We start from the raw sequence: 26,638 nt of genomic DNA, 5'->3' as shown, positions 1-26,638 counted from the left end.
CATGGGTCTGATACAAGCGAGGATTTAGCCTCCACCATGATACTAACATCTGTCCACGTCCCCTTTCAAGCTCCCGGGCTCAGGCCAGGCAGGAACGGAGGACTGTCGGCGGCGTCCCTTCACTAAAGCCAAGGAAAACGTCAAGAGAAGAGGTGAGTGTTGAAGGAATGGATGCGCTGGCGTCCCACGGCTTATGTAACACGCTTTGACACAGACGGGATCCTGGTCCGTGTGTGTGCCATCTGCCCACACGGACCAGTGATGCCATCATTTCCTGTGGATAAATGAAGATCGCTCTGCTGCTCGCGTCAGACCAACGGAGTCACGACGGTGACATTTGAGGTACTCTGGCTTACCTTTCCTCTGACCAGCTGCCGTTTGTGCTTTTGTGTATCTGAGTGTGTGACTCTGATCAACTCAAGTTAGAGTTTTGACTTCGATTGACGGGTCCCACAGTTGTCCGCTTTCTAAAATTTCTATTTCTGCACTGAAAGACGCTAAGTGGAGGACAATAACGTCTCAAAATGAAGGGGTCATCCCTGTGAGCTGACCTCAGCAGAGACCAAGAACAAGAGGACAGGATGTCTCTGGAATCAGAAAAACAAACGAGAATGATGCCAAACGTGATCATTTTTGACTGAGTGACGGAATGACATTTTAACGATGAGGGAGAAACAAAGCGATGAATACACAGGAACAAGAAGTTTTATCTTTTAATAAAATGTTTCTCCAAAAGCACAGACTCCCAGGCAAGACTCCAACAAAGAGGGTCTGCAGACATCATCGTCTCACCAGTTCAAGTCTCATTCTGATCATCCTGTGATCCATTTCCAAAGTCTTTATTTAATTCTGATTCTAATCCAAAAAAAACATACCTGTGTCGTTTTCTAGGACATAGTTTTATGGAGAGAAATTAGACTCAGTCAGATTTGTGCGTGCGTAATTCTTGATTTGTGCATAAATTAGGATTTGTGTATGTATATTCTTGCTTTGTGCGTGCGTAAATTAGGACTTGTGCATAAATTAGGATTTGTGTATGCATATTCTTGCTTTGTGCGTGCGTAAATTAGGACTTGTGCATAAATTAGGATTTGTGCGTGATTTGTTACTCACATAATACGTTTTGTGTATAAGTTAAAAAAAAAATAAAATGAAAAAAATACAAAATGCAATTTACGTTTGCACAAATTAATATTACAACAGCTTGAAACTACTTACACACACATCTTTAAAAAACACGCACGATTCCCTTGTTACGCACACACGAAGCCAAAGTTACGCACGGATCTACCGTGAAACTGTTTTCACGTCTCACGAATTCGTCCGTGAGTGCTGCGTTTAAATACCAGTGGAATGCTCGGTCATTAGACTTTTCCTATTGGCCTTCCCTTCTAAACGTATCCAGACAATGACTCAATCAATACATGAAGACAGTAGATGTTAGTGTTGAACATAGAGGCTACTTACTTCGGGGCGCTGACCACCGAGATGGGCCGCCATTCTTCCCGTGACTCTCTCAGTCTGACTGCCTTTGATTTTTCCGGAAGAAAAAAGACAGTGCCCCCTACTGGTCGTTCCTATTACACATTTTGTATCAATTCTGTGTCTCGGAGAATAATATACTTTTAATATATATATTAGCCTTTAAAAGTGAACGTCATATTCTCAGATAATAATTTTTATTTTCCTTTAAAGTTTTTTTAAGCCCTGCTACACCCACTGAAGGAAATACGTTTAGAAGGGAAGGCTGATAGGAAAATTAGTATGACCGAGCATTCCACTGGTATTTAAACGCAGCACTCACGGACGAATTTGTGAGACGTGAAAACAGTCTCACGGTAGATCCGTGCGTAACTTTGGCTTCGTGTGTGTGTAACAAGGGATTCGTGCGTGTTTTTCAAAGATGTGTGTGTGTAAGTAGTTTCAAATTGCATTTTGTATTTTTTTCATTTTATATTTTTTTAACTTATACACAAAACGTATTATGTGAGTAACAAATCACGCACAAATCCAAATTTATGCACAAATCCTAATTTACGCACGCTCAAAGCAAGAATATGCATACACAAATCCTAATTTACGCACAAATCAAGAATTACGCACGCACAAATCCGACTGAGTCTAATTTCTCTCCATATAGTTTCTGCAGAGCGGCAGCAATTCTGAGTTGTGGGCGGGACTGTTGATGTGAAGCAACCCCACCCCCCTTCCCCTTCCTTTGCTAGTGCTTGAAATAGGGGGCTTGGGACAACATCGCTAATAGGATCTTTTTAAATTGCATTTTTTTGTCTGCTCCTGATTCACAGTGATATGAATTTTTTTTTTAAATACTCAGAAATGCAATTTTGAGCAGGGCTTTCGCTATATACTGTATGTTCTCCATCATCGGAACACGCTTCAATAATCCACAATCGATTTTATAAATCTGGAACCAACGATATAAAAAAAAACAACATGAAAATAGTTTTAAAAATATGTTTTTAGCCGGAAGAAAATACGGTAAAAATTGAGTTTAAGGAATCAATACCACTAATAGTGAATGATTGGTTATTCATTTAGGTTAATTGTCCTCTTTTTTTTTTTGAAGGCCCAGAATAACAATATAAATAAACAAACCAATCCAAAAATATCTTCATATTGTAGAATAAATCACTTTCTTTGAATATTTTTGAATGCTTTCTCATTCAGTTTTAACCCTTAAAAGTTGAATTTTTATTTAATGCAGGCTGGAAATTCCAACAAAAACTAATCCTCACTGGTTGTGCGTCATGTTTGACCCAACTCAACCTTTTTGTGTTGTTAAACTTTTTGCTCCCTAGTCTGACAGAACCCGTGCAGAACCCATTTCCTTTGACCCAACAGGGCATTCTTCACATTTACAATCAAACCTGCTTCGTTTGCTTCAGTTAAATCACATTTATAGTCTAAAGTGCTGTGTTGTTTTTTGTAATAAATGTGCACAAATACACCAAAAACGTGCAGTCAACAGACATTACTGTTGACTTTTCTCACCTAAACAATGAAACAGACACAGCAAAAACATCAAAGCAAACAACAATTTGATCCATTTTTTAATGTTTAGTCGCAATTATAATGTCAAGAAGGCAGAATCATTTACTTTTATTTATTTTCTAATCAATCAATGAGTCAATATTTCAAAAAGATTTGATAAATCTCTGTGTTTTAATTTTCTTTTGCTTTTTTCAATAAGCTTAAAATAAACCAATCAGTCAATCAATCAATGCTCTTTTTCGTGCCATTGTGCCAGTTACAATGACAAATGCAGAACTCTGTCTGTCCTTCCATCTGTCCGTCTGAAAGAAACTCTACGTGTTTTTGTCTGAGCAAAAGTTGTGTTGAAATTAAAATCTGAAGACAATAGCCTGAAAAAAGCGTAATGATGGATCATGTTGTTGAAAGACCAAAGAATTACTTCACATATCATTCACACTTTAGTCATGGGTTGTTTTCGAACACCCAGCAGTTAAACAGAAATAGCCTGTAGCTTCTGTCAAATTGAATTCTTGGTAATGTTTCCAGCCAACGTGGCGCCAGCCGGCCGCTGGTGACCTCGGTGTGATGATTGTCTCCGGAAGGTCGTTTCAAAACCAGCAGTCCAAAAGTCTTTCTATCCCCCAAGAAACATGGCAACAAGAAAAACCATTTCATCAAGAGCTGACGTAAAGATGATTATTTATACTTTTATTTCCACTCCTTCAGAATTCTGTCATTTGCCTTTTCTTATGTTTTTAAAAAAGTTCTCTAAGACTTCTGCGGTTTGTCCAAAACTAGGTAAACAGGTACCAAAAAACCAAGCTGATAGAACTGCTCTACAATCCAATTCACAGTCAAAGTTAGAACCGATTCAAAGTTTGTTCTTCTAGTTTTTAGAGCCTTGTTTGGAAAAGCGCCTGCATGTGTTGTTGACCTTTTAACCCTTTAGTGTTCATTTCATCCTTTGAGATCTGAGAACCAAAAAGGCCTAGTTATTAAAACCAGAGAAGATGTCGCCTTGAGGGGTTCCCCTCGTCTTTGAGGCACTCTCCCTTTGTCACGATGACAGATCGACTCTGAACAGGTTTTTTCATTCAGAAAATCTTTCTCTCATGTCTATTTTGTCTTCGACTAAATCTTTGTTTTAGCTTCTGTGAATGAGATTTATTTTTTGTTTGTTTGTTTTACTGTTTCTGGTTGATTTTTGTTGCTCCCTTTTACTATTGTGGACCCTGGACCTTGTTTTAACTGGTGGTACAGAGATGAGTCCTTCCTCATAACCCCATCATTTCGGATCACTTTCTAATTACCTTCCAGTTTACATTAGAACATGCTTCTGCCCCAGTGAATAAAAAACAGCTCAAAAGAACCTTTTCTGACCGTTCTGTGTCTGAGCTTAAACTCACAGTTCAACCAATACTTAGTTGTCCTTCAGTCACACCAGTTTCAGCTGATGACAACAGCTGTCTTCATTTCAGTTAATCACCTTCAGTCTGTTTGAGCGTCTGGTTTTCAGCTCCGTTTGGTCACTCGTTTCTGGCTCCCGGGCTTTTGTCACGGTTGAGTTTATTGATGAAATGTTTGAAGTTTCTGTGGAAAGCCTGGTCTCCTGCATGTTCAGCTTTAGCTCCTGAAATGATGGAAGTGCATCCATAGATCCAGAGAAGTTCCTTTCAGAGTTGACCCAATAGCACGTCCTCCCGTCATGTCTGATTCCCACCCATACTGCGCTGCAGTCGAGCAGAGAGGTCCCTTGCTAAAGTCGAGGGTTTGAATTCTGGAGTTGTTCTTGTTTTTCAGGTTCAGGTGTGGGAAGGCCTCACATCCATTTGTGCATAATGTGAGAAAATGTTCTTGACTTTACAGTCTTTTGCATGTTTTTATTCTTGCTTTGTCATTTGAATGCAGGGGTCTTTATTAAAATGGGTTTTTCCTTCTCTCTGTATCTGCTGTCAGTCACAACAGGTTGGAAATGATCATTTAGAATTTTGAATTCTATGACTTCATGTTCTTCATGGTTCATGCTTATTACACAATCACCGGCATGAAGCCCTTTGAGACGACTGTTGTTGTAAAAATTGGGCTATAGAAATAAAAAATTGAATTGAAATAGAATAGAAAACAAGGCCGGCTTTAATTTTAGTCCAGCCCCCCTCTCTGGTAATTTCAAACACGTACATATTTATTTATGCAGCCTGATATGAATCCCTGCTGCAGCAGCAAAAACCGTGAACATCAGATGCACCAACAGCTTGAAGGGAGTGTCTTCAACCTCTTCTTACTGGAATTTACTTATTGTGACTGATTGGATTTAGATATGAGAAAAAAATGATTGAATTTAAGTTATAGATGGAGAAAAGGAAAATCTGTTACAGAAAATGTTTTTTTATTTGGAAAGTAAATAAAATACATTAGTGAAATGAGGGCAAATGCCTTAAATAAAGCTTTTTAAGGTGGCATAGCAGTATTTTTATCTGGTTTTTATCTAATTTTTATTCCTTTTTTTGTTGCATTTTCTTTGTTTTTAATTTTGTTTAATAATTTTTTATAATATTTTTGTCTCTGGAAAGCACTTAAGAAACAGTTTGTTTGGGAAATGTGCTCCATAAATAAAGTGGATTTGATGAAACCGTTTAGATTTATTATTGTGACGCCTTATTCTTTTCAGTTTGTAGTCAAACGAGGCTTTCTGTGTTCTCTTAGGCGACATTTTAATGCTGTAAAAAGGTTTGACCAACCTGAACATAGAAAAAAACACATTTCTGCCTTTGTCACAACAGTTACAGAGGAAGAACTGCGTCCCCTGTGACGGATCCCTCTGAGATCCCGTGGATCTCACTGGGCTCATTTTGCTGCTCACTGCAGATCCGTCGCTTCTCCGGCGTGCAGAGGAAAAACGCCATACCGGGTCAGACTTCTGCCTGGAGATGTGGCTGCTTTGCAGAGCGGCACATGTAGGACGAGCTGCAATCATTTTTCTTGTGTTTGTGGACTGGGATTAGATGAACACGCATAATCCAGGCTGGTGCGATGAGGTCACATGAACGTTTCATGAAAGCTGTGTGTCCGTTCCATCAAAGTGCTGCTTTCAGGGGATTTTTGTTGAACTCACACTCTCTGCCATCGAATTACAGACACATTTTCTTTTATTTGATGAAGGCGGAGTTTGGTCACAGGCTGTAGAAACTTTCTCCTCAATATATGATATGTTTGTGTCTCATTGCAGTAATGGATCCCTCACAGAGATCAAACAGATGGTTTTTTTTTAATCCAGAGGTTGGAGAAGTGAATTTGAGTGATGATTTTATCTAATCTTTGAGGATTTTTGTTCGGGTTGAAGATTGTAATACAGTCAGGGAATCATCCATTTATGTTCATCACCTGCTACTAAGAACGTTGTTCTTTTTTTGTAGTTTGACCTTTTGGCTAAAGTTGTGCTTTTTTTTTTTTCTTTCCATTTTTTCACCACAATCAGAGAAAATAAAAAAGCAGGTTTATTTTTGAAACCCTCTCGATACGATAGCTGTCCAATTTTAATTTTAATTTTAATTCACTTGGCAATATTTGACCAGCAAAAATTTGAACTTCATTTTTCCTCACAGGAACAATGACACGATTTAGTAAACATGGCTTTGCATGAACGTATCGCCATAGCAACGGCTCCAGAGGAGGCCCTGAACAATCAGAATAAATCAACTGTAAAAAAACTTTCTGCTCCTCCATTCCTGGCAGGAAACCTGTTCAAACCCCAGTGAAGCACTTCATGGAAGAAAACAAGTCGACTTTCAGTTTCAAACAAAGCAGAACAAAAAGATCAAGAGAAACACGTTTCTTTCATGGAAATCTACACCATTGATGATCATGACAAACACAACAAATAGGGACGATTATGCTAAATCCTTTTAAATGGCAGAATGGATTGATATTCGACAGATTTTTGATGCTGAAGACATAGATGACTGTGCTTTGACGCTGTTTGATTTCAGGATAAACTCTGCTTTTCAGAGCTGTTTAGTGATGACACTGCGTCGCTCAGGCAGGATGTGGCTGTTATTTCACCCACCTCCTCCACTCAGTCAAGAGGTGCCCTTTCCTAACCAGATCCTCCAGTCTCTTCGTGTCGGCTGACCATTCGGTTTTGTTTTTTAGCTTTTTTTACAACACAAGAGGATTTTTTTTTCATAGATGCCAAAAATAAAGAGAAGACAGTGACAATACTTGACAAGGTGTCCATCATCAGAAGTGAATGTGAGGCGGACTCTTCTTAATATATTTCTGTCAAACCAGGGTCCGGGCGAATACTTGACTCTGATTAGCTACAGGGCGTGGATTAAAAAGTGATTTACCTCAGTAATAACGCACACCTAAGAAAGTAGTTCCGGTCACATAGCTTGAATGTTCTGTATCACTGCGCTGGCAAATTTTATCTCCATATTCTGGACAAAAACAAGCGGTCAGAGGTGAACTTTCTCTCTGAACTGATGCTTTATTTAACCCAGACAGCACAGATATCGCTTTCTTTGCCGCTGCAGTCTAGCTCCGTGTCAACGCGTCGCATCATGTAACAAATAGTCTGTGATCTAAACCAAAAAAATAACAAGAATCAAGTAATAAAAACTGGTTGAATAGAGAGTGATAGTTTAAGTGATACAAAACATTTAAACTAGGTGACCGAAACTTCTTTTTTCACCGTGCGGTTATCAGGTTTTAATGCACACCCAGCAGCCAATCAGAATCGAGTTTTCACCCGGACCATGGTACAACAGGACTTAACGTACGCCGCAGAATCCTGAACCATCCAACGGTTCAGGCTTCTGCGGCGTGCGTTAACCTCGAAAGGGCATCATCCTGCTTGTACCATGTTCACTAAAAAAAAGAGATAAATGATCAATCAAATATTACTACGTTGATCTTATACGTATTTAGGCTCAAATAGTCTTTCACAGGAAAGGAGTTGCAAAGCGTTGTCATGGTAACGGCTACAGAGGCTACATCAACCTCTCTCTCACTGCTGCAGCCGGTGTTTCCAGCGGAGGTTTATCTGCTAAATGTCATATTATTATTATTATTTCTGTTAAATAATAATCAAATATTTATAAACCTCTTTCCAAGTGTCTGTTGCTGCGGTTACCAACTGGTGTTCAGGCCAGCACAACAATAAAAAACTTTCAGGCTAAGGGATGGGAACTTCTTTCATAGGTGTCATCATCACTTTTTAATGGACTCTCAGCAGCCAATCAGAAGCCAGTATTCACCTGGACCATGGTATAGACTTGTTTAATGGCAGAGTAATGATTTTATAAAGGCTCAGAAATGGCCTGAAAAGTTAACAGGTGTAATAAATGGCAGCTTTGCAAGCAAACCTCAGAAAGGTCATGTGACTCCTAGAGTCATTTGGTCATTTTACAGCAAAAATAGAACCTGCAGAAATATCTTTGTATGAAATCAAATTAGATAGACGTTGATATTTTCATTCAAACTGTGCAGAATGTGGCAGTGATTGCAGCAGGATGAATATCAGCACATCCGGCTTTAGCTGCAAATGATCAGTAAAGTCTGGTTTAGCTTCAGGTTCTTCAATGCACTTTAGCTTTTAATACATAAATACACAGCTGGATAAATAAAATAGCATTTAGGCCTTTATTGATGTAAACATTAAGCTGCAACAATACAGCTGAACCGTTTTGTTGTCTATTGATCTGAATAGCAGCTCCTTTGCCATTTCTGCTGAAGAAACTGTGTTTTTGAAGTGGCCTCGAGAAGCTAATTAAAACGTCAGAGTGAAAAGAAACTTTAAAAATCAACGTTTGCTTCTCAAATGTGTTATTTTGGTGAATCAACATCAGGCTGCTCTTTCAGACGTCCAGAACCTGGAAATCTGCCTGAACCATCTGCCTGCAGGAATTTCCCATTTTCCCAGGACAAAAACTCGCCGACATCCTGACAGATTTGATTACAGACGGTATTAGATTTCACCCAAAACCGTTTTACATCCAATATATATACTAGGATACTAGGAAAATTATATCTCAGTAAAATAGACACAAGCGAAGACTCTGACCACAATGTCTGTTGGGGTTCATCTCTACATGTCAGTTTAACATGGATGTGTCTGAGGTTTTTACTGCTAAATGATCTGTAATCTGAACCACTCTGACGTTTGTCTGACTGTCCCTCTGGGATTAATTCATCAATTTTTGTTCGCGCTGCAGCGTCTTCATTTCTTAATAATCAACACTGCTTTTGCAAAAAGCAGAACTCCGTGATCTACAGTGTGTTGCTCTGGTTTAAGTGACCGTTTAAAGGCAATTTTCTGCCGCATTTGGAATGACCCTGGCTTTTCAATGGCAGCATCTAATCGACGGCCGCAACTGCGAAAACCGCAGCCCAGTTCACTTTTATTATCCTCCCATGTTTCAGCGTTTCAGGAGAACAGATAAAGCTGCTCCCTTGCTGTAAAGAGATTGAAAACCCTGATGCTATTTTTTTATTTGTATTTTATTTTTGCAGGAAATGTGTTCTTTTCTTTTAATAATAACACAAAAGGCACTAATGGCTTCTTTTTGTTTGTTTCTGTTGCAGAAACACCATGGGGAAGGCGGGGAGTAAAGTTCTTCTGGAAGCGTCAGTGGATGGGGTTCAAACACAGGTGAGCAGCCACCGAACACGCTGCCCTCCTGTTCCCAGACGTGGCGATGTTTCCTCTCAGGAGCCCATCCAGCAGCAGGATGGTGAACATGCAGACTGTGCATGGCGGTGAAAACACACATTAAACCTCCGATGATAAGAAATGCGTGTGTGCCTGCTGGTAAAATGGGCCAGCTGCTGTGCACTCCCATCACGGATTACACAACCAAGACCCGCACAGCTTGCTTTCACACTTAATTTTTCTGCTTTTAATTTTCCAAACCCACTTCATCCTGTGCTGGGTGGAGATGGGGGTGGTGGGGTGGGTGGAGCCTCTCCCAGCTGTCACAAAGCAAGAGGATGGGTGCAGCCTGGACAAGTTTCGCCTGCAGCATGACCACAGAAAAATGGTCATGAACATTTTGGCTCTTTGGGTTCACTGACCTTGATATTTCGCCCAACCTTTTTTCACCTGCAGACATGCCGTATCCACCTGCAGGGGCAGTTGGGACTAAGGATTTCACTATTTGGTGTGGTTGTTTTTGTAGAAAACTACGGCAATAACATCCAATGGTGGGTGGGCTTTTAAGTAAGGTCCTATTTCTTTCCACCTCTTCTGATGAGCAACACCGGAGCACCACAGGGAACTGTACTATCGCCTTTTCTCTTCACACGCTACACTGCTGCTTTTAATTATGCGTCTGCAGCTTGTCATGTCCAGAAGTATTCGGACGACACTGCTATTGTGGCGTGTGTAAAGGGAGGGGATGAGAATGAGTACAGGGAGCTCATCACCAGATTCACCTCCTGGACCAGGGACAATGGTCTTGTGCTGAACACATCAAAGACCAAGGAGATGATCATTGACTTTAGTAGAAGGTCCTCCCACCAGCCAGTGATCATCGATGGTGGGGGAATCGAAGTGGTTGACTCCTACAAGGACTTGGGTGTGCACCTTGACCACAAACTGGACTGGTCGGAGCAGGCTCATGCTCTGTATAAGAAAGGGCAGAGTAGACTGTTCTTCCTGAGAAAGCTGAGGTCCTTTGATGTGTGTACTGACATGTTGCTCCTCTTTTATCAGTCGGTTGTGGCGAGTGCTGTCTTCTATGGGGTTGTATGCTGGGGTGGCAGGATGACCACAAGGGATTGCACTCGATTGGACAAACTGATTAAGAGGTGTGCATCTGTGATCGGGAGGAGGGTGGACTCTCTGGGATCTGTGCTGCAGAAGAGGATGAGAGCCTTGACTCAGAGCATCCTGGACAATCCCAGACATCCTTTGCACAACACGATGTCTGGTCAGAGGAGCACACGGAGTAATAGACTCTTTTCACTGCGCTGCAGGACAGAGCGCTTTAAGAACTCATTTGTCCCTACAGCTAACAGGCTGTTTAATGAACCTGCCTGGTATGAACTGACATTATTTTGTGAACTGTCTTTTTACTGTTGTTTGTTGTGTGTTTTGCTACCGGACACCTGAATTTCTCCTTTGGGAGATTAATAAAGTTTCGACCGACCGACCGACCGACCGAACATTTAAATATTTAAATGTCTTTATTGCAAAAGTGTTACTGACATTCAACTAACAAAAACCTAAAAACAGACTAAAATAAGAAAAACCTTGTGAAGCCACTAAAATCAAAGGAAAGTAAAAACATTAAGTCCCACAATGCACCTCTTCCATCGCTTCCCTAACAGTGAGTGGAGTCATTTGCGCTCACGAACACCAGACGGATCTCCTCCACCTCCCTCCTGTGTTAGGATTTTATAACCAGGAAGCACTAAATGACGTCCTTCCATCAGCTGGTTACCTGCTCGTGTCAGTGCTGACCAGCTGTACTTCTAGCAGAAGCATTGGCCACTGACCAGTCAAACTCACCAGATCTGCTCTCATTTTCACTCTGCTCAATCAGGAATAAAAACATGTATATAGGTCCGCTTGGAGAAAAACTTGTCGCTAGTGTTTTGACACAGATGCGTATTTCATGCAGCCTAAAAGGGATCGATGGCGGTTTTACAGATTCCAAACCTGTTTTACAGCCTGTCTAAGAGGATGACATCATTTAACCATATTATTATGATTATGCTAAAAAGTCACTTTCTACCTCATAGTTTCTGCAGAGCAGCAGGAGTTCATCAGAAATTCACCCCTGAGTTGGGGGCGGGACTGTTGGCACAGAGCAACCCCGCCCCTCTTCCTGTCACACATGACTGAGATCTGCTTACATGCTCTCCTGCTATTTGCAAATACAATCTTTTTCAAACTGATTTTGTTTTATCTACTCCTGCTTCACAGCAATTTGTATAAAGAAATACTCAGAAATGCAATTTTGAGTTTCTGAATTCATGAGAAAAATGCCACAAGAACGAGTTAAAAAAACAAAAAACACAGCTTTTGGGTCTTGCAAATTTTTTTAAATATCTGGATTTAAAGTTTGTGCTCAGCAAACTGTGCAGTCTTGTTGACCTGAAACCGGACACCCAAATGACTGCACTTCTCAGATTATGCTCCAGCCAGCAGACCCAAGCTGACACTTCACGTCGACTTGTCTTGGCCTCTGCCGACGCCGTCTTACCGACCTGCTGAGACTTGTTGCTGGGTGAAGGTTGACTCGAGTGAATTGATTCACAGGGATTAGGGATTAAGATTTCCCCTGCCGCTTTGGTGGAGTTAATCTGGGGGATTATGATGTCAACAGCCTGTGGCTGCCAGAGAGGAAATTGAATTGTGAGGAATGCGAGTGCGGATGACCACGGATTACAGCGTAGTCGGTGAGAAACCGGAGATTCCAGTCCATGTCTGTGCCTTTTCTCCCGCTCATTAAAGCCTCCACAGAAAACCAAAAAGCCCTTTCTGCCTTTGGGAAGTTGGAATTGTTTACCTCTCAAAGGCGACGGAATATTTTTGATTTCTGTTTACGGTAATCCTGCTGTGGTCTGGACTTGGAAGCGTCAGGTGATGAGTGCTGTGTAATGCCACGGAGACGTGGTGACGGGGGTCTCCCACTGCTTTCCTAAAGACACAATGGAGGAGAACATCTAGGTCTAGGTTGGAAAAAAAACCTGCTTGATAGAGAATTTAACATAGATTTGCTTGACCACAAGTTCTTTTGTGTTTTGTTGAAGCCAAATCCAGCCCTGGTCGCTCCTGCCCCCCCGGCTGCTGCCCTCCCCTTTGAAGAAGTCTCCAAAAGCAAAACCATGAAGGTGAAATGGAGCCAGGTGGGTCTGGTGTTCTTCCTCGTGGTGTCCCTGGTGATGACCGGCTGCTTCCTCTGGCAATACCAGCTGCCAAAGGTTTTGCCCGGTAAGACTGACCCCGATGGCCGCCTCAAACTCAACATCTACAACCGAAAAGAAAACCGAAATCTCGTATTTCTTTGACTAATAGTTGTAATATGAATGGCTCGTCATCATTTGTGTTGACTTGATTCAAATTTCTCCATCAAGTAACACAGCAGACCAGCTAAAGAAGCTAAAGCCGAAGCTAAATCTAACCCAGTTATAAGTGACTCTAAGGACCTAATGGATCTGAAGAGTCCAGATATTTCCTAATTTAAAAAAGGACCAATTTATAAATAAAACAAATACCTTAAACTGCACATTTTGCAAACAGCTACATTTAAAATCTGAGTTTAACAGAAATTTTTATTTTTAGTTTGGATTTTTTTGTGTGTGTGTTTAATGGCTATGAGCTGTTAGCCAATAGCTGCTGCTTGTTGTTGTATGCAGTTTGCAGTTCATTTGTTTTTAATGGTCCTGAATTTTTTAAACATGTAAAGCCAATTGATCATGCAGTTAAAACAACAGATACTTAAAAACAGACATAAGAAATAATAAAATAAAAAAATAAATGTATTTAAAATCAACATTAATCTTGTGAATTTGTCATTTACAATTGTTAAAACTGATTAATTGTGATGAATATTTAAATTCAAACATACATAAAGGTCATAACACTCAGATTTTTATCCTCAGATCTTGATTATTATCCACATCATGACTTTGAAAGTTCTATATTTTGCATGATTCTTATATTATTAAGTAAACATTTTTATTGACATTAAAGTAAAATTTCCTTTTGAATGAAATATCTACCCGCTGTTTTCCATTAAACTGCTGATTGGTTGAATGCTCAATCATTCAACCATTGTTTTCCTGTTTCTCTTTCTTTATTCTAGTATCTTCTGCCATTTTTTTACTTCTACAATTTTTCAGCTGTTTTCACAATTTAACTATTAAAATGCGCTTTCAGCTTTTTCCAGCTGTGACTTTTGGTCTTTCAAAACCTCAAGCTTTTCAAAATTTCCAGGATTTTTGCCTCCATTGAAATAAATGGGGAATCCTTGGTGCAGAAGCTCGCTGGTTCGATACCCGGCGCTGGCATTTTTCACAAACATATATTTTTTGTTATTTTGCTGTTTTCACATTTATTAGTGGTCAACTTTGATGATTTCTTTCTTTCTTTCTTTTTGGCAATTACTACCCTTTAAGTTTCTATTTCATTCAGCAATATAGCATTCAACCCTGCATTTTCTTCTAGAAAAGCAGATTCTTCTAGTTTCCTTAATTATTTTATGCTGTTACATTTTTCCTGCAGCTTCTTTCCTGAAACTACAGCCATAAATATTCACACCTAAGGGGCAAATAACTACTAAAACAATGTTTTTTGACTGTGGGAGAAGAAAGTTCATTAATGCACACTTGCAAAAACCACTGTTGGTTTTCAATTCAATTTTATTTATATAGCCCAACATTACAACAACAGTCGTCTCAATAAGCTTTATACCAGTGATTGTACAATATACATAAACATTTTAAACTTCCTTTTGTCATTTTTTCCCATCAGCAACTTTCCCTATAAATTATTTTGCCAGAAAATGCATCATAGTTTTCCAAATATCAAGTGGGATTTAGACAGCTCATTCTAAAGTTTATCCATTTGCATTTCCTTTTTTTCATCTCCATTCATGTTTCAGACGAGGATATGGGGAGAAATGCCAACTCAGAAACGATGTGTCCTCGCTTCCCAGAGCCGCTCCCTCTGGAGCATCCCATCCCGAGCCTCAAAGAAGCTCTGGAAAAGGTGAGAGCTGTTCAGTCTCACAGAAACATCAGAAATCCTTCTCAATAAATGTCGTTTAGTTTACAGAGGATTAACAGGGTTAAAAGGGAGGGGGAGAAAGACTGGCACTATAATTTATGCTTTTAAAAAGAAGCACTTTAGCATGGGTGGGCATGTAAAGCAAAGTGTGCGCAGATTAATGGTAAAAGCACTGTTTTTAAAAATGGAATAGACTAAGATAATCCTAAAATTCTCTTCATTTAAGAATAATTAAAAAGAAACTCCAAAAAATTTTGTTAAGTTCCCTGTAGAATAAGACTTCAAATACATTTTATATTGAAAAAAACGACCAAATTCAATGTCCTTCCTTTCATGCTGCACTCTCCACTTCCAGGTTGATATTTTGCTTCGAAAAACCATGAACCCCGTCAGCCTCCCGGCTCTGTCTGCCATCGTCATCCTGAACGACACAGTGTTGTGGACCGGGAACTTTGGAAAGAGGAATGCCAGCGACCCTTTATCAGGACCCCCAAATGAGTACACAATCTACAGGTGAGTAGATCTACATGGATCTATGCTGGTTTCATGTCAACGGAGTGCTGAGGACAACGGCCTCTCCGCTCAGCGCTGCATTTTGCAGTGTGGGTGGCATCCACCCTCACCTGGGACATTAGCAATCCTGACAGTTCTGCAGTAGACTGATGCATGCAGTCTAATGTTTAAGCAAAAACACAATAGATAGGACTGAGAGAGAGAAAAAAACGCATGACAGCGAGTTTTTGGGTTGTCCACGTCCGTGGAAGGTCATGGAGAGGAGCAGCAACATCAACAGTCAAGAACCTGAACTAACAAATTAAAAGTAAAACACCGATTAACAATTGCCTATTGGCTTTGACAAGAACAAGTAAGCAAACGGATTTATCCTGTTGGGGTTTTACCATTGACTGGATAAGAGAGAACTGGACTGAGTGGGTGTGATGAACTTCCAGCTCCAGCGAAAAATGAAACCCATTCAGCCGCCATTTTGAAGTGTGGCGCAGTGGTTAGCGCTCTTGCCTCACAGCAACAAGGCCCCCGGTTCAAGTCCCGGCTGAGGGACCTGAAACAAAACAACTATGGGGGACCTTTCTGTGTGGAGTTTGCATGTTCTCCCCGTGTATGCGTGGGTTCTCTCCGGGATCTCCAGCTTCCTCTCACCGTCCAAAAACATGCTTCATTGGTTAATTGGTCACTCCAAATTGTCCATAGGTGTGCATGTGAGTGTGGATGGGTGTGATTGTGGCCCTGCGACAGACTGGCGACCTGTCCAGGGTGTCCCCTGCCTTCGCCCATAAGTGGCCGGGATAGGCTCCAGCAGCCCCGTGACCCCGAAAGGGACAAACGGAAGAAAATGAATGAATGAATAAATGAATGAAATAGACATCGCCATGTTGCAACCAGATGACAGTGATTAGTTCGAGTGGTCTGAACTACTGTCACCAATCAGGAGTAAGCTTGTTCAAAGTCCACACCCCTTCCACTGAAGGCAGTTTAGGAGAATGATGGATGTGGGGGCCAGCAGGCTCCACCTACCAGACCAGATGCCTCCATTAGGCATCTGAATAACTTGAACAACAGAAATAAAATCATGGCGTAAAAAAGAGGATTATCAAAAACACGTTAAAAAAAAAGGTGTCAGAGCAAGAATGGTTCATCTTCCAACGGAATGACTGTAGAAGTCTTTATAGAAGTCTTTGGAACTTCCTGTTTGAAACGCCAGTGGGAAGGGGGTGCTCAGTCCAGTTCTTTTGTACAGTCAATGGGTTTTACTCTGATCAATAACTGAAAGAACATCCGTCCGTCATCATTGTCAGTTAATGTGACACGTGACCCTGTGTTTTTAAAATCTAAAGATGTCATTTCAAAAAGCATGCAGGTGCACACACAAACAGCAAACACTGAACTACAGTTTATTGAAATATTTTTTGCTCTAAGGCAGTCGCCACCCATTGAACTGGATCATTTCCATGACTCAGCAGATCAGATAATTGACTTGGATTAAAAGAGTCTAAATCCCCTGCATGTGCAGTAAAAGGTTGCTCTATAGGAGCAGGCAGGTCTTTGAAACGCTGAACAATTAAGGTCATTGGGGACGTTGAAAGAGCACGGTTTCTGATTTGTTTGATGGATTTTTCATTCTTCCACCTTCTGCCATGGAAAAGAGGGACCTTTTCTTTCTGAGCTGCTCTCCGTTGACCTCTTCTTCACCATAAGTGTGAACCCTCCATGCTCCCTGGAGCGCCTCTGGGGAACGTTTCAGCAGCCGCTGCAATCAATACACATTAAGTTAATGGTGAGCTCTTCACATCTGGCTTTCACGCAGCGCAGCGTGCGCATTCAAAGCGTCTGTCCTGCAACAGCTTGGCTCGTACCACCCCTTCTGCAGAACCTCCGTCAGCTTTACTCAAATATTTACAGGGTTATGCATTCATGCTGACTTTGTTGCTGTATAGAGAGCATCTGCATTAACCCTTGTTCTATCCTAGGCACTTTAACATTAGGAGTTGGGTCATCTAGACCCACTAGACAGTGCTCTGAACCTTTTTTCTTCAATGATTTGTGATCTTTACTGGTGTCCATGGATTACATGAAATCTTTACACCTTTATCCACCTTTGTCATGGTAGGAAGAACACGTCAAAGTAAGTGTGGGGGGGTCATCTAATAGCACAAGGGTTAAAGACCCACACAGAGGAAAATTGTGTTTTTGGTGATTTTTATCTTGTTCTTGTGGCATTTAACTGATGATGAAGGACACGTAGAAAGAAAATTAAGCTCAAAATAGCATTTCTGTGTATTTCTTTATTTTAGTCGTTGTGAATCAGGAGCAGGTGAAACAACGCCGCTGGAAATGTTACTACGGCAAGCTGCGAGCTCCCTGCTCAGCTCCATTCTGATGCATCCAGTTGAAAACAAATAGATCCACATATGCCTTCATTTTCCTGGCATCTGGCTCAAAACTCTGCGGCTGGATTGCTCTAATATTTCTTGCCATTTTTGTGGCACTGCTCATGTTAGGGGGCTGTAAGTTAGCGGGAGCGTGCGCCAACATATGGATGATTGGAAGGGGGTGGGGCTTTCTCTGCACCAACAGTCCCTCCCACAACTCAAAGGCAAATATGTCAGGAGACACATTTTTTAGATTTAAGGCCCGTACACACCGGGACGAATATTCGCCAGGCGTTATTCGCCAGCGTTTTTCGCCACGTTTTTTGTGTTCACACCCAGGCGATTTTCGCTGACGATGAGCCGAGCGAACATGCAATTTCATTCCCGGACATTAGATGGCGCTTAATGTAAAACAGAAATACTCCTGTACACAAGGTGGCGCTGCGCAACTTTACGCTTCTTAAAGTCGCTTTTCACTCAGAAGAAGAGAGCAAGTATTTACACGCTTGTCAGAATCAAACAAAGAAAACATGAATATTTCAAGCACCAGTAGCTCCAACTGGTGCTTGGTTCGGGGATATTTTAGAATGTCCGTCATTATTGCTTCGCGGCTGTGTAGACGTTACTTGGCGTCTATCTTCTTCGCTGGTATGTGTGCTCAGCAAGGCAGTTTTGTGTTTGAGCGCCCCCAAGTTGTGTTTTACTGTAACTTCAGAAGCTCCAGACACGTGAGCAAAAGCGCCATTCTCATTGGTCGAGTAGATTTCGACGCAAAAAAAAACGAACCCGTGGCGTTTTTTTTTTTTGACGCTTTAACGTGTGGCGTTTTTTCGCGTCGGTGTGCACACTCTCATTGGTGCCCTTTGTTTAGTCACGAGGCGTTAAACGTCGGCGAAAATCGCCGGCGAAATTCGTCCCGGTGTGAACAGGCCTTTAAGCTAAAAACTGAATAATTAAAAAAAAAAAACCTTGAGAAATGATCAAAAGATGATCGGAGAGGAACTTTAACAGGTTGAACTGATACACCCACAAGTGTCTATTGATCTACTCTTATTTTGGGGACTTTTCCCCACACTAAAGTGTCATTTTGTCCAACTTTGGGACGAGAATATTTGCTTAATAATTGATCTAAGAAGTTAAACCTTCCTCTATCCTTTAGAAGCAGGTAAATGATAAATGGAACCTGAAATAAAACGTCATTTTTCTTTTTCAGGAAAGGCCTAACATCAATACAAAGCTTCATGAGTGTTTTTTTGTTTTGACTGAAAGACCTGAAGGAGTTGGTTTGGGGGAAGGATTGTTTAAAATCGATGGAGCCAAAGCTGAGATTGACAGACTGTGAACCTCTAAAGGGGGAACTTTCCTTTTTACTGGGGCAGCCTCACCTGAATCAATTCTTCAAACTTTACGGCTCAGATTTGTCAAGATTTAAAAAGGACTTGAAGTTTCTGACTAAAAAGGCCAGAATCGTCTTCACCGAGCTTCAAAACTGGATCGTCCTCCCACATTTGTCTGAAAAACTTTAACAGTCGGCTGGGAAAATATGTGATTTAGAGGTGGACCTTAAAGAATTGTTGAAAACCTACAAGCAGCTTCCGTTGGTCTGGTTGAGTTGAAGCTGCCACGGACACAGCAGAGCATTTCCATTTAAAACGCCTTTCCACGCCTAACCTTATCTTCGGCTGGCAGTCCAGGTTCATGTAGGGACTAATGGAATTCTTTTTGTTCAAAGACACATTTATAAGTTATTTTAGTTTATGTAAAAGATCCACCCCCAATGAAAATAGAGTTTGATGGTGTTTATAGCATGTTCTGATGATGGAGAACATAAATTAAGAACGTTAATCTTCAAATTGCATTTCTGAGTAGTCTTTTTTTCAAATTGTCTTGTTTGTATGCAATTGTATTCTAACAATTATCAATGAGTCTTGTAAATATTTTTGAGGCTGTGTTTCACAGCCACCACGAACATTTCGTGCATGAAATTCTGGTCTGTTTGGTGTGATATTCGGGATTCATCAGCGTTTCTTGGGTTTGTCATTCATCAATTCCTGCAGATGTCAGTCGACGGTTGAGGCCGTCTGGTCTTTACGTGAATTTGTTTTTGAGTCGTTCAAAATTTTTGGTCGGTTTAGAATTACGTAGCTTATACACAATTAATCTGTAAATCTTACGCAGTTATGCTTGATATTTGCAAGATGCAAACGCAGGTTTGTGGCTTTTATGTCGCATATACGGCGCACATATCACGTCCAAGTTATGTAATTGAAGCACAAATTACTGATGAATTGCATACAAACATCGCAAACTTTCTAAGTTGCAAAATATTAAATATTTGCTTTCAATTTTTATTTTTTTGCTTTCAAAATTTAGGTTTTGCTTTAAACATTTTTATTTTTGCTTTCAGATTATTCTTATTTTTTGGGGTTTCAAAAACTATTTTTGCGTTTGCAACACAAACGTTTTCCCATGCGTCATGTCCCATCTCACTTTTTTCCTGTCTTTGGTTTTGCTCTCATATGTTTCAGTTTGGCGTGACAAAGCTGCCATCAAGCAAATAAAAAAGATAGGGGAAAGCAAAAAACAACATTTGAAAGCAAAGAAACAGTATTTTAAAGCCCATTGTTAATATTTTCATTTGCATCTTAGAAAGTTTTGTGTGCAGCGTGGAGTATCACTCCATCCTTCTGTGGTTTTAACGTGGTTCATTCGTGATCCATCTGTGAAAACTTCACATAAAGACCATAATTTTTATTCACTTTCTCCACATATATTTACTTATGACCAATTTTCATCCCTGCATTATAAGCAAAAGGGACATAGTGGCCTTGTGACACAGCCTTTACTTGAAACATGTTCTTGCCAATGTTTGCTGAAATGATTTCAAATGTTTCCTGAGGATAATCAACAAGAATTCTGTTAGTCACTTGATAAACAATCTACACTTGATCTCAACCAGATATATATGTGCAGACATGCCTATTTATGGTTATGAGTAATTACACTTTCAGGAAGATGGCATCATCTGTCATCTTTATTTAGTTTCTAATCAGTGAATGATGTCTAAAACAGGTTTGATATGTAATATTTTATCGTCCCTATTTTCAATGCCTGAAACAAACTAATAAATCAAATCAAATCATGTTCTCTCCTTGGTCTTTCAGGATCGCCAGCTTGTCCAAGATTTTCCCAACGCTGATGTTGTACAGACTGTGGGAGGATGGGAAAATCGGCTCCTTGGACGATCCTTTAGAAAAATATGTGGAGAACTTTACCATAAAAAACCCGCTGGGGAAGACACGAGACTCTGAGCTGAAGTACGTGACGGATGGTCTGATATTCCTGGACAGCGGGGAGGTTCCCATCCGCTCATCTTCAGTCACGCTGCGCAGGATGGCCAGCCAGCTCTCAGGTACGGAGAAGCAGCAGAGAAAACGACCGTCAAAATCCTCAGAACTTTTGTTTACTGCTTTGCTAAAGGGTAAAGTACTGACATGGAACTCTAATCCATCAAAGACGGCCCTGTACAGTATTTCACCCAGCTCTGCCCGTCAGCTGTGTGATCTGTGTACAAAAAAGGAAAAAATACAATGAATTGAAAATTGAAACCAAAACCCAAGATGTTTTGAAATGATTATGGGATGACCACATGTGGCCTATTTTGAGGCAAAGTGTGAATTTTGCTGACTCTTTACGTTTTTGCAAAATACTGGAAAAGAAAACTTTAGCTTGAGCTATCTTCACAAAATTTCCCATACAAGCAACCACGTTGAGTCTTCAACAGGGCTGCTCATTCCTGGTCCTGGAGATCCACCACCCTGCCTGTTTTCCAGCTCTCCCTGCACTCCTTGCTGCTGATTACCTGGACCAGGTGTGTTCATTCAGTCAAACTGTGGAGACATCTGACTGAACTAATCAGCAGATAGCAGGACTTGGAGATCTGGAAAAATGTCCGGGTGGTAGATCTTGAGGACCAGGAATGAGCAGTCCTGGTCTACAACCACCACCGAAGTCAGCTGACCTTTGACCTCGAAAGAAGGCCACCTTCTTGAATTTTCCAATAAAAACAACTCCCGTACCAGCCACTGGTTTAAACTCCCTAAAGGGATTTCGCCACCTAACTCCTTAAGCATCATTAGGAAGCTGCTTGTAGAAGTTCTAGATTTTGAACGTCATTGGCGTGGCGAGCTTGCAAAAGGGACGTTTCTTTGTTGCTCGCATTTTTTACAGGAAAATTTATGACATGAACCCCTGGTTCAAGCTGAGCAAAATGATGTGACATAGGATATGAACAGTTTACTTTGGCCAATTTTTCAAAAAACTACATGGACCCGTCCGTCACCCCCCAGGCGACCGAAAAATAAATCGGTTGCTATGGAGATGAATTCAGTATAAAAACCGCCATGAGTCATGCATAAACACCTTTTTATCTGTGGTTCTGTTGAGTGACAGGACTGGGTGTGATGGCAGCGCCAACAGAAGTCTGCATTTGTCACATTAAAGTGACGGGCTGTAAAATGAATCTGTGATAAAAGACCTGAGAATTGAAAAGAACCAGGACACAGATCAGATCCGTACAAAGACGTGGGGTTTTTATAAATCTAATTCACAGATAGAATTTTGTCATTTCACACTGTGTATTACAGGTTTACCCAGAAGGCTCCGGGGCACCAATCTGCTGTGGAAAGGAAAAACACAATCTGCAATAAACCTGCTGCAGGATGACGTCCTGGTTGCAGATCCAGGAACAAAGTAAGACGCGTTTCAACATTGAGAATTTTCTTTACTTTCTCACATTTCTGGCATTCTGGTAAGCCACCCTGACATGTCATCCTCATGTTTATTAGTTGCATTATTTGACATTCACGTGCAGATCTGTAGGAATGAATAACACGCCTTCTGCCCATGTGCTCCTTTTTTGGTGCAGAACTTTCTCATACAATCTGCCTCTAACTGCTGAGTAAAGCTCACAACTTTGTTTTTCAAATCCCATCTTGCCGATTTACTCCTTGATTTTGCAAACGTCCTCCATCTCTTTTCAGGTGTCACTACAGCAACCTCGCTTTCTCTCTGATGGCTCACGTTCTGGCAGAGCGGGTGGCTGGAGTTGACTACCAACGATGGGTCACAGACAACATCTTGGACCGGCTCGGTATGGAGGACACTGGCTTTGACCTGACCCCTGGGTTACAGGCCCAGGTAGCCGTCGGGGTGTATTCTAACGGAAAGCCTGCTCCGATCTATGACCTGGGCTGGTACCGGCCCTCCGGTCAGATGTTCTCCACGGCCGCCGACATGGCCAAACTTGCCATGGTGCTTCTGGGAGCTTATCACCGTAAAGTGTTGGAGCCAGACTCACTGAAGATCATGCTAACCCCGCTCTTCAGGTGCGAGAAGGACTACTTTGCAAATCGGACTGGGACACCGTGGGAGGTGAATGAGCTGATGGGCTACGAGCTGGTGCGAAAAGATGGAGATCTAGACGGCTACTCTGCCACGTTTTCTCTGATCCCCAGACTGAAGCTTGGCCTGGTGGTCCTCATGTCCGGCACCAGGTCGCAGAAGAAGGATTTGGTCACGAAGGCGTACGGATATATCATTCCAGCTCTGGAGAAGGCCTTCAGGGAAGCCAAGAAGGTTCTCTCTGCCCCTCCGAGCCCAGATCCATACATTGGCTTTTATACATACAGCAACATCACTTTCTATGAAATCAAAGCGGGAGCAGACGGAGTTTTGATCATGCAGCAGTTTGGCCCACAGATCGAAGAGCTGATCCCAGAGAGGTACAGGACCATAAAGCTCAACTATCTGGTGGAGCGAGTGTTCAGAGTTGTATTCGAGAAGGAATACCCGTGTGTTCTGCAAGTGGGAGCAGCCTCCGTGTCTCTGGAAGCACAAGACGGTCAATTATTCAACTTCTATGTGTTCAATAAGCAGGGTTTGTCTCCTGGCTTTGACGCACCTGGACTGAACACGTACAACGTGGTCAGAATAGCCCGCAGGCCATCCTTTTCCAGCTGAGACGCCTAAGGACAGACGGGGGACGCCGTATGGAGAAAGGCCAATGCTGAAAGTAGAGTGTTAGGGTGAACTTCTGAGAACTGCAGCTCCACAAAGTTTGAGCAGACAGAAGATGAGTTTGTTTCTGTGTACATAGATCTTCTCCTCACAATCGTCCAGGATAGACGTTCACTCCGTGGCGATCTGACTGATTGCGCTCTTCCTGCCTTTGTCTAAACTGAGTTCGCCCTGTGCGGATTCAGAGGTTAATTCTTCTGCTGCCGCTGCGGTCACAATCTGTTAGCCGTCAGGAGCAGAATCGATAAGTGAACTCAACATTATTCAGCCGTGTCGCTGTTCTCAAAACGAGGCTCACTAAAAAGATGCAGAAGATGGAAGAATGTGCTGTAAAGCAGTGTTCCCCAACCCCCAGGGAGTTGGTACCGGGCCACACAAAAGAAGGAGAAACATGACCCACAATTTTCTGTTTTATTTATAATCTGATTCTGAAGAGGTTTTACAGCGGGGAAAATAAGTATTGAACACGTCAACATTTCTCTCAAAAAACATATTTCTAATCGAGCTATTGACATGAAATTTTCACCAGATGTCGACATCAGCCCAAGTAATGCACACATAGAAAGAAATCCAAACATTTATGTCCATAAATGAAGTTATGTGTAATAAAGTGAAATGGCACAGGGAATAAGTATTGAACACGCTTACTGAAATTTATTTAATACTTAGTGCAAAAACCTTTGTTGGTGATTACAGCCTCAAGACGCCTCCTGAATGGAGAAACCAGTGGAATACATTGCTCAGGTGTGATTTTGGCCCATTCATCCACACAAACTGCCTTCAAATCTTCAAGGTTCCGGGGGTCTCTTCTGTGAACCTGGATCTTCAGTTCTTTCCAAAGATTTTCAATTGGATTCAAGTCTGGTGATTGATTGGCCATTCTAGCAGCTTTACTTTCTTTTTCTTCAACCAGTTGAGTGTTACCTTGGCTGTGTGCTTGGGATGGTTGTCTTGCTGAAAGATCCACCCTCTTCTCATCTTCAGCAGCCTGGCAGATGACAGCAGATTCTGATCAAGAATGTCTCCATACTTTTCTCCAGTCATCATTCCTTCAATGATATGAAGTCTACCAGTACCACATGCTGAAAAACAGCCCCACGCCATGATGCTCCCACCTCCAAACTTGACTGTTGGTATGGTGTTTTGGGGGTGATGTGCGGTGCCATTTTTCCTCCAAACATGTTGTGTCTTATGACATCCGAAGAGTTCAATTTTGGTCTCATCTGACCAGAATATCTTCTCCCAGAATGTCATGGGTTTATCCAAATGTTGTGTGGCAAACTCCAAAGGAGCTTCAACATGCTTCTTCTTCAAAAATGGAGTCTTGCGTGGTGTGCGTGCATGGAGGCCATGGCGGTTGAGTGCATTACTTATTGTTTTCTTTGAAACAACGGTACCTGCTGATTCCAGGTCTTTCTGAAGCTCTCCACCAGTGGTCCTGGGCTGTTGGAGAACCCTTCTGATGATTGTTCTGACTCCTCTGTCTGAAATCTTGCGAGGAGCACCTGGCCGTGGCAGGTTTATGGTAATGCCGTGTTCTTTCCACTTCCGGATGACGGCCCCAATGGTACTCACTGGAACTTTCAGAAGGTTTAGAAATGCGCCTGTAACCAATGCCTTCAGTGTGTTTTGCAACAATAAGGTTGCGTAGGTCTTTGGACAGCTCTGTGCTTTTACCCATCATGCAATGCTTCTTGTCTAACACCTTGCTGGTGAGAAACCTTTTTAAAAGGCATCAATCAGGACTATACCAGCTGATATTACTTTGCACTAAAAGGGGGCAGGTTAACCTTCTGAATACTGACAAACTCCAGCTGCTTTCTTGGCTTGCCAGACCTTTTTACCCCTCCTTTTCTTCATGTGTTCAATACTTATTCCCTGTGCCATTTCACTTTATTACACATAACTTCATTTATGGACATAAATGTTTAGATTTCGGTTGATGCCGACATCTGGTGAAAATTTAGTGTCAATAGCTCGATTAGAAATGTTTTTTTTGAGAGAAAATTTTGACGTGTTCAATACTTATTTTCCCCGCTGTATTTCAGAAAACTTCTGCCCACGTTCACCTCATTCTGGACGCCTGTCATGTCGCTCGGCCTCGAGCCGTAAATCCATCCAAAGAATTTGCTCCGACTGTTAAATGGAGACCTTCAAGCTGGAAAAGTTCACAAAAAACAAACGTATTTGGAAAATTTCTTCAGGCAGAAGAGAAAACAGAATAGCCTTCGAGGCTTCAAAATAATGGACTTCTGCATTTAACAGAAAATAACCAATAGTCTTTACACCAAAAATTTATTATGACAGTTTATTAAACAGTTTAGTATGACAGGCTGAAGTTAGCGTCTGATTTTATAGCTTCCACTTTGACAGTTATGGGTTAAGGGAAAATCTATGGCACATTTTAACAGTTCCTAAAGCGGCTGCAGATACTTTACAGAGGACGAAGATAAACTTTAGACTCAAAAGTTAAAGGACAAGGGCGGATAAACAAGTCAGACACCAACTTCAGCCTCGTACAGGCCGGTGCGTGAAAATATCGTCTGTCATTAAACTGCTCTGTAGCTTGAAAAAAGTGAGAGACGACTGCTGTGAAGTTCTGATTATAGGACTAAACTGATATTTTTCAGATTTGATTTAATTAAATACTTGTTGTGTCAAAGTTTTAACTGTCCTTTACTGCTAAGCAAATCACAGATTTTTGGATTTCTGCACAAACTGCAGAACCACACTTTCGAACTCACAGATTTGAGATTTTTCTTTTTATTTGGGGACCTAAATATAAAATAAAAGCCAAATCAGCTATGGAAATTAATTTCACTTGATGATTGAAGAGACCGATGTTTATTTGTTTAATAATAAATATATCTTGTCTTTACCATTCATTGGTATAAAAATCTAAATTAAAAGTCGATTTATATGGGCGACAAACGCAAATCCAAAA

General features: G+C 41.3%; 1 protein-coding gene across 4 annotated transcripts; it reads left to right on the top strand.

Annotated features, from left to right (window-relative positions):
• On the top strand, positions 1-26,638 carry lactbl1b (lactamase, beta-like 1b). 4 transcript variants are annotated; one of them, XM_011475665.4, is made up of 8 exons: positions 1-152; positions 9,577-9,643; positions 12,751-12,931; positions 14,604-14,710; positions 15,084-15,241; positions 20,781-21,028; positions 22,263-22,368; positions 22,659-26,638. In XM_011475665.4, exons 2-8 carry the CDS (start codon positions 9,584-9,586, stop codon positions 23,635-23,637), a joined length of 1,839 nt encoding a protein of 612 aa, XP_011473967.1. In that variant the 5' UTR covers positions 1-152; positions 9,577-9,583; the 3' UTR covers positions 23,638-26,638. The 4 variants fall into 4 exon arrangements, with proteins under 4 accessions (XP_011473967.1, XP_020559266.1, XP_020559268.1 ...); XM_020703607.3 differs by having other exon boundaries at positions 93-342; XM_020703609.3 differs by lacking the exons at positions 1-152; positions 9,577-9,643 and adding an exon at positions 12,270-12,396.

The sequence above is a fragment of the Oryzias latipes genome, chromosome 5 (genome assembly GCF_053564925.1).
Source record: "Oryzias latipes strain Hd-rR chromosome 5, Olatipes_Hd-rR_3.1".
Lineage (NCBI taxonomy): Eukaryota > Metazoa > Chordata > Actinopteri > Beloniformes > Adrianichthyidae > Oryzias > Oryzias latipes.
This window is presented reverse-complemented; position numbering and strand designations above follow the sequence as displayed.

Coding starts and splice junctions, on each gene's coding strand:
- lactbl1b (XM_011475665.4), top strand. CDS start 9,584: ATGGGGAAGGCGGGGAGTAAAGTTCTTCTGGAAGCGTCAGTGGATGGG. Junction 9,644..12,750: donor TGGATGGGGTTCAAACACAG/GTGAGCAGCCAC, acceptor GTTTTGTTGAAG/CCAAATCCAGCCCTGGTCGC. Junction 15,242..20,780: donor AATGAGTACACAATCTACAG/GTGAGTAGATCT, acceptor TTGGTCTTTCAG/GATCGCCAGCTTGTCCAAGA.